The 14,108-nt window shown below is 32.8% G+C and overlaps 1 protein-coding gene across 3 annotated transcripts; it reads left to right on the top strand.

Annotated features, from left to right (window-relative positions):
- Positions 1 to 7,488: 7,488 nt before the first annotated feature.
- LOC110414057 (RING/U-box superfamily protein) lies at positions 7,489 to 11,702 on the top strand. Of its 3 annotated transcripts, none has more exons than XM_021425120.2 (10): positions 7,489 to 7,843; positions 7,930 to 8,200; positions 8,339 to 8,440; positions 8,533 to 8,615; positions 8,692 to 8,808; positions 9,416 to 9,518; positions 9,607 to 10,192; positions 10,375 to 10,571; positions 10,835 to 10,976; positions 11,604 to 11,702. In XM_021425120.2, the coding sequence occupies exons 1-9, from the start codon at positions 7,494 to 7,496 to the stop codon at positions 10,949 to 10,951; spliced, it is 1,926 nt and encodes a 641-aa protein (XP_021280795.1). In that variant the 5' UTR covers positions 7,489 to 7,493; the 3' UTR covers positions 10,952 to 10,976; positions 11,604 to 11,702. The 3 variants fall into 3 exon arrangements, with proteins under 3 accessions (XP_021280795.1, XP_021280794.1, XP_089639316.1); XM_021425119.2 differs by lacking the exon at positions 11,604 to 11,702 and adding an exon at positions 11,083 to 11,237; XM_089783190.1 differs by lacking the exon at positions 11,604 to 11,702 and having other exon boundaries at positions 10,835 to 11,237.
- The last annotated feature ends 2,406 nt before the right edge of the window (positions 11,703 to 14,108 follow it).

The following is a 14,108-nucleotide window of genomic DNA, read 5'->3' as shown; positions in this document are numbered from 1 at the left end:
GGAAAAAGTCCACACGGTCTGGTCTGTCTGTCTTTCAGAGTGGAGGGTAGAGGCTCGTGAGTTACCGACAAAGGAGAAAGAGATGAAAAAACAATAGATTAAGATTAAAGTGGAGGCCAGTTAATCTGGGTGCCCCCAACAAAATCATTAGGTCCCAATGCCTATGGACTGTCGTCGAGGCTTACAACGCACACTCGCGCTCCATAGACTCTGCCTTGCCGCGTCCTCGTCCCTTCATTTTTTTGCTCGAGCCTCTTTCTTTTTCTGCCAACGGCCATTGGAATGAAGATATTTTTGTTCACACGTCACACCTCCTATTCCCTAGCTTGATTATATAATTACAATGTATGCTAAACATAGTGCTTACATGTGTAGTAGCTTACACATGTTTAGCTTATAAATAGATAATTTTTTTTTTTTTGTAATAAGTCTTCTTTTTATTCATTACAGTCGGTTTTTAAGCCTTGTTTAAATACTTGTTATAGATTCTCAATTAATCCAGGTATTCAACTCTCATTTACTCTTTTTCTGGTTCTTTCTTTCTTCTTTTATGAATGTCTTATTTTCTAATTGGTATCAAAGCATTATCAGAGCTAGAATCAAGGTTCACATCATTGGATTTCACTTTCTCGATTAGTTCATTTGATGTTCCTTGTTTCTCTCATTTTTTTTCACAATTTATGCTTCACCTATTATTTCTTTTCTTATTTAATTGAAACGTTAAATCGATCAATTCATCAACAAAAACTCAAATTTTACTCACTGAAAATCCTCTCTCACCATAATATATTCATCATTCTAACCTTCATCGATCGATAATGATAAATTCTAAGCTCATTACTACATGTGTAATCACTTTGTTTAACAATGTACTTGAACATTTAGTTCAATTGTTTCTAAATGCATATATGACTATTTATTGTTTAAAAAATCAAATTTTAATTTTTTTTATTAATTAAGTATTAATACAATAGTTCTAGAAATAGCTAATCTTAATAACAATTTAAAATTTGGATAATGAGAATGTTAAAAAGTAAATAGCGAGAAAATTAACGAGGGAGTTAGGTTTCTAAATATTAAGTCATACATGATTATCAATCTCATCATTTTTATAGATTTAAATTAATATCAAAGAATTCCATAAACAAAGTTCATTATTTAAAATACACAAATAACTAAGGTCTTGAGATGATCACAAATCTACACATTAGTAAACAAACATTAACTTTAAATTATGATTTGCAATCAGGGCCGGCCCTTGGGTAAGGCCACCCAAATGAGGGCTTTAGACCCCAAATTTGAAAAACCATCATATTTTTTTATAATAATATAGTTAATTATATTACAAATATATAAAATATTTATTTAAACCCTAATAAATATTTATTTTCTCACATTTCCACATCCTTATTAATTATAAACTAATTATCTCATTTTCTATTAAAAATTTATAAAAGTAAAAAATAATTAATAAAATGACACATTCTCTCACTTCTTTAATTATGTGTCTAGTAAATCTCAAATTTTTATCATTTTTTAATTTTTTGTTTTCAATTTATAATATCTACTCTTAAATTTTTCTTTCGTCACATACTTTTGTTTTCTTTAACTTGATATTTCCTTCAAAGAATATAGGAAGTTTATTATGTTTTTATCTTCGTAAAATTGTGAGTTTCATTTACGATTTACAATAAGCATTTACAATTAAGTACTATTATTCTAAATTTTATAGAGTTTTAATATAGAGTTTATATTATACTATTATATTCTCTTTATTTTATGTGATAGCTAATTTATTTGAATTAAATATTTTTATTATTGATTTTATAATAGCCATTTAAAAATATAAAATAATTATAATAGTTAAATATTTTTTATACTTCATAATAAATATTTGAATCTATTAAATTGAAAATATGAACTTAGTTATTTAAAGCTTTAAAAAAAATTTTAATTTCAATAAAAGAACCTCATTCGAATATTTGTTCTAAGCAAAGTTATTGAGTCACCATTGTAGGTGATCACATTAAATAAGATTCAAAACAAAAGAAAAAAGAAAACCAGTAACTTAATAACATAGATTAATTTTTATTATAATATAAAATTGATTTCTAAACACTGTAATTGAAAACTATCATATTTGTTAATGAAATTGAATCAAAACATTTCATATTAAACGATTGACCTCAATGATTGAATGAAATATTATATGAATATGTGACATTAGGTTTTAGTAAAGATTTTTTTTTTTTTGAGATAGTCTAAAAAAGAAATAGAAATGAGAGATTCAATGAAAAATAAAAGGAGTAAATGTTGGACCGTATCTAATATAAGCATACATTGAATCTCTAATCTATTGTTCAATGAATGCCGAACAAACGTAGACTACTCAGGGTACAATCAATGCAAAATAGCCGCAGTGCATGTTAGTGGGAGTCCCCTTTTGCATCCCAAAAATCTGTCTGTGGGATAAACGCACGCCGGACAGTGTCTGCCACTCTCGTGACTGACACGTAGGGAGGGCATCGCTATTGTATTTCTTTTTCGTTGAAACTTTTGCTTTCTCCACCCCATTATACCTTTCCCCTTCGGTAGATTCGAACTGGACTTAGTAAAATGACAAGAAGGCATAAGAAACCAATCGACTTCTTCTCGGCTAACCACGTGTTCGTTAAGCAGTAGCGAGTTTAGCGCTTTTGCGTACTCGAAATGATTGCTGGATGACAAGTCTTCCACATCGACGGCTGAGAGTTAAGTTCAAGTTCACACACGAAATTCGGATTAGCGCGTGGTAGGGAAAGGAGATACGGTGAGTTGGCAATTTAACAGCTCGCAGATTTTGTGGGCCCACGGGTTGTCTTTTCCCTGTTAACCGTTACAACCATCATCGCATGGCTCGTGATTCCAATGGGTACCATTTCCGTTCTTTCTCTTTTTTCTCTACAGAATCCTATGACGGAGGATCTGACGGCCGATGATGATGTGATAAATCGGAGAAATGATGCGAAAACTTTTCTTTTTTTCTTTTTTTGGTTTGTTCTGTGGTTTTGACGGTAAACGATCTGCTGACACCGCATTAATTGAGCGTTTGGGGATTTAACAATATTTTTTATTAAGGCGACGTGGATGGCACGAGGGCATTGAAGTGCTAGTGTGTGGGGTCGATTTGGTGAGTGGCAACTTCAACAAGATAAGGAGTTTTTACCTTTTATATTTACCCTTCCTTGGGGTCGATTTTCATTGTGATGAATTCGCTAGAAGCTTAGAATTTACTTGTCTGGGTTGAAGTTTTGCAACTCTTCTGAAGGTGGGTATTAGCCATTAAATTCACTTCTAAGTTAATTTAATAATCTTTTATGATTTTAACTTATTAATAATCTAGTTAAGCATGACTTTATACATGTTAACGAGTATTGTAGTGTAACTCATTTTACAAAACCTTAATTTTATTCGGATTTCGTATTTTACCTCTACAAGCTCTTTCTTGCCTTTTTTTTTGGAAAAACAAAAGATTATTCTTTAATTTAATACCCTTAATTGATTTAATAAAGAAAAATATTTGAGAATCCAAACCAAACTTAAGTAATAGATATATTAAATGGACACGAATTTAGATATATGGCTAAGAGTTGAAAAGTCATGAGACTCACATTCATTGCAAAAATCTTGGAAGTAGATTTTTTTTTGTACCTAACTTTTTAATTAGATTGGTAATACATAATAACCCTCTTTTAAGCTAGCATGCCTATTGGTATAAAAGATTAAGAATTTTGTACTACTAACTAATTGTACCATAAAACAAAAAAAAGAACTATGATTATTATCGAAATTTTAGAGTCATTATTATATTTTTAATATACACGAAATATCTCAACCTAACATATGAGATTTTTTTTATCATCACTCTATTATTTCTTTTCACGAATAAAATTACATATTATATGACAATCTATAACAAAAAAAAAATAACGTTCATTTTAATATCATGTTAAAATTTTATATAAATATTTAATTTTAAATTAATTAATAATAAATAAAAATCTTTATAAGATTTATGGATTTAAAATATTTCTAATTTAACAAATATGATATTTCTTGTATCAATTTTAATTTGTAAGTCCCATAACGATATTGATTCAAGTCATGTTCTTTAAGAGTGAGACCTCAAAAATTCGAAGAAAAGGATGCATTCCAAATCACTTGTCCACCAAACAAAACTAGGGAATGATGATCTTATCCTGGCATTGATAATGGTCCAACAGAGAGAATACTACGTAACATTGAGCCCGTCGAAATCTTGAAACACGATATTAATTAGAGATAATGATAAAATAATATTATATTATTTGATCCATTTTTTTTCATTTATTTTTGTTGCCACAAAATTATTGGACTAGTTGATACTTATCCCATCAGAGTGTCAAATTGAAGTGGATGGTTACAATATACAGTACTATAATTCTTTAAAGAATAATTCGTGGGGTTTGGTCAATGTGCTGATACGTATCATCTCAACACGTACATATGCTCTAAAAAAAAAAAGGAAAACTATAATGATTTTGTCCACTGTGGTGAGCAGTGATGGAGAAGTCTGGCACAAGGGGTTTCAAACAAAGATAAAGTGAAAAAAGAGAGGAAATAGCTAATGGCTGCAAGGATATCTACGAAAGTGATGCTGGCAAAGGCTAACTCGCAGGTTTTTATCACTCTGTGTTGAACATGTTAGCCAAAGTAGCCCTGTTAACTTATCAATCTTTTTTCTTTTCAGATCTTATGATAAAACAATAATCTTGAATGTATTAGTACATTGAGGCAGTATTAAATCCGATCCCCATAGTTTTTTTGCCTATTTCATTTTTTGGGGGAGACGGCAGAGCGAGGTAATGCTTTTCCAAAAGTTGGTGATAACTCTAATGAAAAGCAAAGTTGTGAGGTGCTATAGCAGCTCCCAACGCTTTGATATATCTCCTTGGATCCTGTTAGGTTGTAGTCGAAAAGCAAAGGAACGAGCGGCTGCAAAGAGGGCCTGCCAAATCCATCAAAGTGATGGATCCTTAATACTGTAGCCTTTTTGCAGCGAATTAAAGAAAGAGACTTTGCATATGCATCAGTTCCACAAAGTGGTAATGATGATTTTGTGGAACTGATGACGATGAAGATTAATGGAGGGCAGAATTCCAAGCATTTCTAGAGTTTGGTCCACACCTCGCCTCCATCACCTACACCAAAACACCTGCCGTCGCAAACTTTTCCAGCTAATTTTATTTTTACCTTTTCTTAGCTAAATATTTTCTCCTTGTACGATTCAAAATTGTATGATATCGATAGATTTGCGATTGAATGAGGAAGCTTTCTTCAAGATTGGGTTGGTACGTAGAGATCTTTCCATGTATGACAGCTCCTTAGACCAGACTATAGGGGTAGTGCTTTAGGCCTTTTTAATCAGCTTGGTCAAATATTTACACTCCCACCACGCCTGTTAGGCATCGGCATGTAACAAAGCATTGAAAGATTTCTTAGGTAAAGTGATTCGATATAGATTTATGGAGTATGGGTGGATGGAGACTTGAAAAGATGTGGGATGACACATGATCGATGGACACAAACCATGGCGAACGTGGGGTATATATCTTCAACATCCTAGCACTTAGAGAGGACCAGGAAATTGGAAATCATCCTGGCTATTGTTTTTGGGGCACCAAAATAATTTAACTGATAGATATGTACCTTGGCTATATATCAACGAGATTAGCCAAGCCATACGTCCCCCCCTACCATATTTCTTTTTGCCCATCAATCTCTTTATCTCTGTACCAAATCCATGAGAGAAAGGGATAGGGGTTAACAGTTTTATAGTGGGAGGGGAGGTGCCACACTAGTGAAAACTAGGGGGCACCACCACTACAATTAGGAATTAATGCCAGGTGTCACAATCGTTGTGCCCCATAGCGACGCTTTCTTTTATCTTTTGGGCGACTTTTAAAATGGGGCAAAGAAACAAAACTAAACATATAAAATATTGTTGTAACTAAGTCCATGCCGTGGCCTGGAGCCATCCCCAGTGGCAAGCTCCCTTCATCTTTTCTCTTTGTTTTGGGGTGACTGGGATAATTCAGGCAAAACTTATCATTCCCTTTTTGATAATTACTTATATTCATGATAGTGAATCCAAATTATTTGTGGTTCACTGTCCTTATTTGTAATTCCCTCTCATCTTTTCTCATGAATTATGATTCATGAACTTGGGGGCCATGAAAGAAGGGGAACTGATATCTGTCGTTTAACTTTAAACCTTCATTTGTGCAGCCTCCATCATTAGGGCAGATAAATTCTAGCCCTTTTTGTGTTGCAAGTCCATAGACATGATCATATAAAAACGCTGAAATTTGATCTAACTCTTTCGGGGATGGAAGCAACTCCTTAGTAGAGGTCAAAAGCACATCAGACAAGATCAACCAGTTCATTGACTTATTCAACGAAACCATCAATCTTATTCCTCTCTTCATTTTGAGATACGAGGACCAGAAAAATAAGATAGCCGTTTTTATTTATTTATTTATTTTTTGGGTGGATGTATCTTTACATTTCGAAAAACATTGAAGCTGATTATTATATATTTTCATTTTAAAAATAATTATAAGCAGTTTTTAAATTTATAATTTTATAACACGTAAGTTGTACTAGTATGATTATATTAAAACCGTGATTTTATAAACTTTAATCATAAATCTTACAATTTTATATATGACATGAATACTATACGAAATATAAGTGAGTTTTGATTTCTAGAAGAATTGTATCCCCAAAAATATGCAAATTTTATATTTTAAACATATTTAATATATTTAAGACAAGTTTAATTAATCATGTGTTATATATCTTGTGACCCGTTAATTTTTATTTTGATTAATAGTGTATACGTGTTTACTTAACACAATATGACTTGTTTTACATATAAATACTTTATTTTATTATGGTTAATGATGATGGTAGTGGATTTATTATATTTGATGAATATTATTATTTTATTATAATTATTTTTATGTAGATTAATTTTAAATTTGAATAATGAGAATGTATTTTATTTGTAACTAGTAGATACATTTTATTTTAATTGTGTTTAAAATTTTAATCTTATTAATTGTTTAAACAAGTTATAAATCGTATCTTGTTATATAAAATTTAATTAAACTCTTTTAATAAACGCATTAAGTATGTCGTGTTGTCTTATATATTTAGTAAAATATATCTATATTCATATTTAAGATCTTCACATATTTAATTAATCTTATTGTGTTTGTATTTATTGTCTAACTCATAATAATATGTTGTTTTTCTTCAGCCATATAACTCCATTTAATTTGTCTTTTTTTTTTTAAAAAAAAAACTCCATATAACTCATAAAGAAAAAACGACGAAGAGCAGAGGCCAGCCCAATCATTTTAGAGGAGAGATCGTTAGATCACAAGTAATAACATTTTTGGACAGTGACGATGAAGTTTGGGCCTTTTTTGGATTTTGTCTGCATCCATATGGTCCATATAACCAACGAAAAGAATCATTTCCCTCCTCCTCCTCTTCCCGCCTTCGTGGCGCCACTACGATATTTTTTCAAATCCCGCTCCATTTTCCCGAGAAAAAGGAGCGAGAAACTGGAGAGGGAAATAGGAAGAAAAAAGAAAAAAACGAGAGCCACGAAGCAGACGGAGAGAGAAACCGGAGAAATGATCGGCGATAGCTCTTTTTCCAAAACCATATGCTCCATCTGCTACGAAGATCTCAAGCCAATCGTCGAAGATCTCCAATCCATCTCCATTTGCGGCCACGTCTTCCACGAGCTCTGGTCAGTGTTTACGCACCGACATATTAATCACTAATATTCAAACGATATTTTTCTGAAACGGCGTGTTTTCTTTTCTGGAACCGTAGTTTACAACAGTGGTTTGAGTACTGTACGAATTCTACAAAGAAGTACAATTGTCCTGTTTGCAAGCAGCGTTGTGTAGGGCACAATGCGACTCGTCTTTATTTTCAATCAGTTGGGGATCAATCCAATTCGTTATGCTCCCAAAATTTGATTGATCGCGAAGAAGATGCGGAGGCATTACGTTGCGAAGTGAAGAGATTGCTTGTGAAAGTATCGGGGCTTAGTTCAGCCTTAGAGCGTAAAGAAAAGGAGCATCAAGAAATCAACGAAGAGGTAATTTTGGTTTAATATTTTTTTTCTGGAATTAGGAGAAAAAATTCAATGGTATTATAAATTAAATTGGGATTTGAATTGAAATTTTCGATTTATCCACTTTCAATTTCTCTAATCCCCTGCATTTTGGAGTTTTAGTTGTGTCTTTGCAAGGAGCTGATAAAGGAGGAAGCGGCGTTGAAGAGTGAAGCCTTAAGAGAAAAGGCATTCATTCAACAAAAGCTCAATTCGAAGTCTGAGGTAGTACTATCATATATACAATTGGGAAAATTATCTTCTTTTACAATTCATTTTAATGAAATTTTTTTCCTTTTTTGGATGCAATTGTGCAGGAGCTTACTATATCGAATTCGGAATGTTCAAGGCTGGAGCAAAGGAATATGGCACTAGCCAAGGAACTCGCTGTACTTAAATTGTGAGTACATAGTAGTCTTTTTGTTACTTGGATTGTAATTTATAATATTCCTTGCTGTTTGCATGGTTTATGCTAGGGTGTCGGATCTGGACCTAGAGCAAGATGAGATTTTAAAGCTTGCCTCACTGGGTAATGAAGCCAACAGCCATGATACAATAGATAATCTTATTCGATCATTGGCCAGCCATAAAAAGTAAGTTGATTACTGGCCTGAATTTTAATAGTCTACATGCTTATCTTTTCGATCAATATTGTTGGAGTATAGCTATGTGTTCTGGATTTGACGAATTTTACAGGCTCAGCTTTTTACTGGGTTAACTTGCTGAAGAGTTAGGATTTATCATTGCATATTGGAAGTTAATACTGCTCATCAATGATGCTCAGTTGGCTATCCACTCCTGATCTGGATAACTTTAATTTTTCCTCCTTACATTGGAGGATAAAATTATCATACCTTGATCCATCTCAAGTGCTCATATATGCATTGGGTCATTGGATGGTAGTAGACTATAGTAGTTGAAGGAAAAAAAAAGAGGTTTTAGGATAACATATCTGCTCATCTCTCTCATGGTATCTAATGCAAAGGCACAGGATAAGCAAAGGCAAAAGGATTTATAGTGGTATTGTTTTTCTCCTCATGTTCTCCCTTGGGGTATGATATTGGAGCACTAATCTTTTTTCATAATAAGTTAGATTGCTGTAGTTGTTTTTTCCATTTCATTTTTTAAGCATTATTGATGGTTCGATCTATTGTATTTACTTGTGCACTTTAATCTTTGACAATGCTCAAACTTCAACAGGAGCTACAAAGAATTGATGGCCAAGTGCAATCTTCTTGGTAGAGGTGAATCTCGTTTGCAGAAGAAACTTGAGAGAGCAAAAGAGAAGATAGGCAAACTGAAAGTGAGTCTGATATGAAGCATTATATGTATCTTGTTCCATGAGTGCTGTAATGTTGCTGAAAAGTTCTTTTTTTTTGTGGTTTCATCAGACAAGAATCCAGGAACTGGAGACATCTATTGAAGTGAAAGATAATGAAGATTTGAGGGCTCTTAAAGCTACAAAGAAGACTGATCGAAGGGCTATTGTAGATGATAATTCTAAGACTTTGATTGCCAAAAATTCTTCAACAGAACATCAGATGCAACAACCCATTTTACCTTTAAATAACTTGGATTTGAGTGGAAGATCACCCAAAGAATCATCATGTTTGATGAAAGAAAACATCCATTTTGGTAGTCCTATAGTTGCAAATCATACTAGAGAAGGTTCAAGTACTGTGGTTCTTGATGAAGAGAGAAATCCTTTAATGGGTGAGAATGCATATAGGCATTCAAGTCCTGATTTGAAATGTCGAAATGGTGAGAATATTGTTCAAGAGTCTGCTCCATCAATGTCAAAGGCAGTTTCTGATGTTAATGGAGAAGCTGCAGCCTGCAGGCCAGATAGCCTGGTTGGATTTTCAGGATCAAGAACTTGTTCAAGTACTGATAAGAGTGCCACTCTTGCTGCTGCAACAAAGCCCATGTTCAACATTAAAACAGAGACTTCATCTTCACTTCCACTTTCTGAACAAGGTATTTTTGAGATTGATCAGTAGATTTCTAGGGTGTTGATTAAGCCAAAGTATAACAACTAACAAGCGCATTTATCTTCTCTGTTTAATTTGGAAGTGCCTTCCACATTGTCCTTTCTCAACAGAAAATTTGTATTTGGCATTCTTACATTGGTTTTTTTTGGAACATTTGAATATCTCCAGGGAATATTTGTTTCTCTGGTGGATTGCTAGGTCCTGATGGAACAAAGTGGCATTTAGGAAAATGGTGCAAGCGTGGCAAGATGCTCGGATCAATGCCCACACAAGGTTTAACCAAAAGTAGTGGTGATTTAATTGCTGTTGGTGCTGATGGGAGAGGTGGTAGAATCAAAGTTATGCGATCTGTGAATCATTCATTGGTGGGTTCAAAATCTAGTTCTTCATTCATTTTACTTAGTTGAAAAGCATACATCAGTTTACAGTAGCTACTTTAACTTGATGATAAAACTTTATCTTTGATAATACTACTGACAATTTCACCCTTGATATGGTAAAGTAGAATATTTTAAAAGATATAGTAGCATTAGGATCGATCATGCATGTTTATCCCAAGCGTGGTGTTAGGGTGGTTCTTTACCTGTTTATATACTGTCCATGACATCTGAATCATCCATTGATGCAGGATGATAAGCAGAATTCACTTAGTGCGAAGAGATTAAAATATGGAGCTAAAACAAATAGTTTGCAGTCTCAGGGGTGCTTGCAGATAGAACACTTCTTTGGAAAGAGCCGTTTTTGATTGAAAGTTGAAGGCACAGCCCATGGTAGGTCTTTGAAGACTCCTATTCAATTTGTATGACCGGTAAAAGAAGCAGTTAGTTTGCAGCTTTGCTAACTGACGTTATGGAGTTCACCACCCATATATTGCAGGGTTAACTGCCCTCTACACTCTAATGAGGTGGCGCAGTGATTATAATTTATTTAAACAGCCGTGTAAAGTGGGGTGTCAAGTAACATATTTTGTCGGATTCCTTTGGTGTAAACATAACAGAGTTTGTTAATTCATTACTAGCATTTAACCTCTAGACAGGTTCATGATCGAATAGTTATTAGTCTTTTAATGCTTGTTGAATTTTAGAACAGGTATCTAATCTAAAAGCAATTGGCAAGATGTGGAGAGACGTGCTATAGTTATATGCTTAACATACTCCTAACTTAAGGGATGTGAGATTTTTTTATCACCGCTTTAATAATACTTATTAATTCTGAAGGGTAGATTATGAATTAGCTAAAGGTGATCCTTGTTTCTCGTAAATCATAATAAGGTTGCAGAGGAGACTGCACACTTTTTTTCTTGGGGTGTGCAAAATATGGACGTAGATAAAACAACATGCTTTGTTAAAGGACGAAAGGAGGAAAACTTATGCACTATTTGCTATGTTTTGGCGCAGCGTGAATTTGTACAGGGGAGTGATGCATGCAACGAGGAAGAAGAGAGTTTGCTCGTGAGTTAATATAAGCCAGTTCAATTTTGCTTGAGTTTTATCAAAATAACGTAGGCTAAATACGACTACATCCGTTTATTCTTTTGAATCTTTTCCTGTTGAATGACTGCCCTACACGACATGAGAAAAATGTGGGCTCTGGCTAGTGGGCTATTAATGAAAATGCTATTTTACTTCTTATGCTGTCATTTGTCTTGGCTTCCCAAGTTTGACGAGTGAGGCCCGGATGGATAGATTGAAACAGGAGTTACGAAGTTGGGGGAGAATTTATTGATTCTTTATGCAAGAATTTCGATGGCTTCATTTAAGGTAACGTTTTCTAACAAAACTGGTTGGCCTAGGTCATAAAACATTGTCAATTTACTGTCTTTCCTTGGGGGCTTTGAAAGTCTATTAAACATGTGTTGCTGACTTTTTCTCTGCTTTCGACCTGCACGAATAATCTTACCTCATGATGCCAACCGATTTATTGCAAGTTTAGATAACAATTTGATGAAGTTATGTCTTTAGATTAGAGACCACATAATTTTATTAGAAGATTGACATTTCCAGAACAAATACCAGCTAGGAATCAAAAAGGGCCCCAAGGGCTGAGTAAAAGTAGGAAGGAAGAAACGTTCATAGAGATAGTTCCTTGAAAAATAATTGAAGAATGTAGAAGCTACTGACTGCTCTTTATATGCTCTGCTGAAAATGAAGTGACGGTGACTGAGACATCTAACTGCCTAGGAGACCTAGACGGACGATTTCAAGGTGGTTGAGTCTTTCCACGCTATTCATCATATACTTATGGCTGCCCCTAGATTTCCGCCCAATGGTCTGATGGGATCACTTACCATGGTTGTGGAGTTTATTGTATTTGCACTAGGATTTTTTGGTGGACTAACTTTGCCAATTCATGTTGTTTGGAGGTTGTGACTGTTCACTTGTATGGCATTTGTTTTTTAAGTTTCATGCCATTCATCATGTGAACAATTAATGCAATAGTAAGTATATTTGAGTGCCTAGATTATGTGTAGGTTGTTAAAGCATTCTAGAAAATGTTTTTTTTTTGTAACTTTAAAAAACATATTTATTGGAAATAGAGATTCCTTTAAGCATTTCAAAGATAGTTATTATCATTTATTTTGTTTTAAATGGAAGGCATAATATTTAATAAAGTTTTTGAATTATTTAATTTTTTATTATGTTAAATTAAGTTTTAATATTTTTTAAGAATTTATTATTAATAATTAATTTATTATTATTAGTTAAAATATTACTTATTATAATACCTAGTGATATTTATGTGATATAATGATATGGTCATGAAATATTTTCATTTTTTATGTTATCATAATGTTAACATCACGTAAGTATAATAATATTAAGTATTATTTTGATTAATGATAATTAATTAATTATTAATTATAAAAATTTATTTGATTAGAATAAAAGTATAAAATTTGATTGAATATAATAAAAAATAAAAATTTATTTAAATTTTAGAATAATTTAAGAAATTTTTTTAATTTTATATCTAAATTAAATACTTATTTTCATAAAAAAAATGAATCCGTGTTTCTCCAAAATAAAAGTCTTAAACGAACATGATTCTTACCATTCAATATGTTTAAAAATAATTGAATAATTTTTTTATTTTGGTATAAAATATTGTTAATCATTTATATTATAAAAGTTTTTAAATTGAAATACTTTTGTTTCAAGTAGGATCAGGTGAGTATAATAATATATAAACGAAGAAAAAGAGAAACGAAGTACAAATAAATTATAGTGAAGAGATTCACCTTTATTTTTTTGTTTTCTTTCTTTAGCTCGGACTTTAGATTCAAGCCATGGCCGGCAGTCCCAGCCGGTGCGATTTCGTGTGGTGTAAAAACGTTTGTTCAATAGGTCCAATAGTTTCCATTGCGCACGTGTTTTCTCACAAACGGCTGAACTCGTGTCACTTCCCGATAGCTTAAGCTGTTCAACTAAGGATTTCCTATTATATATTTTATGTGGTATATATATGGAAAAGAAAGGATAAGGAAAGAACAACAAAAATAAATGGAGGAGAACCGGACAGGCGGGTCTAAGTGAACAGCCAAAAACAAATCTCAGCTAGACTAACACAGAAAAAGTCAACAATCACCAAAAGTAGTTGACCCATTTTGGTTAATCAATTACTTGATTTTCTCTTATTAAGTCATGTTAAGCAACTCTGTTACTTAATTAGTTAAATCTTTAAAAACATATTTTTATTTAATCCATTTATTAAAATTTCTGTAATTATATAAGAATATACCTAGATATGCAATACAATTCAATGTATATTTTTTTTCGTTGCATTATATTCGCATTTTATGGTAGTGTAAAATAGGTTTCTTCATTGTCATAAATCATTTTACAATTAAAAAATTATTTTAGTTGACGTCAGGTGCAAAGCTAGAGCATTTTTGAAGGGAGGCT

This window comes from Theobroma umbraticum, unplaced genomic scaffold (genome assembly GCF_002168275.2).
Source record: "Theobroma umbraticum cultivar Fairchild unplaced genomic scaffold, ASM216827v3 scaffold_4.1, whole genome shotgun sequence".
NCBI lineage: Eukaryota > Viridiplantae > Streptophyta > Magnoliopsida > Malvales > Malvaceae > Theobroma > Theobroma umbraticum.
Note: the sequence above shows the minus strand (reverse complement) of the source record. Positions and strands in the feature narration are given on the sequence as shown.

Bases quoted from the DNA above. Each gene is read 5' to 3' on its own strand.
- LOC110414057 (XM_021425120.2), top strand. From the start codon at position 7,494: ATGAAGTTTGGGCCTTTTTTGGATTTTGTCTGCATCCATATGGTCCAT. The intron at 8,201-8,338 runs GTAATTTTGGTT...TTGGAGTTTTAG, and splicing joins ATCAAGAAATCAACGAAGAG to TTGTGTCTTTGCAAGGAGCT. The intron at 9,519-9,606 runs GTGAGTCTGATA...TGGTTTCATCAG, and splicing joins AGAAGATAGGCAAACTGAAA to ACAAGAATCCAGGAACTGGA.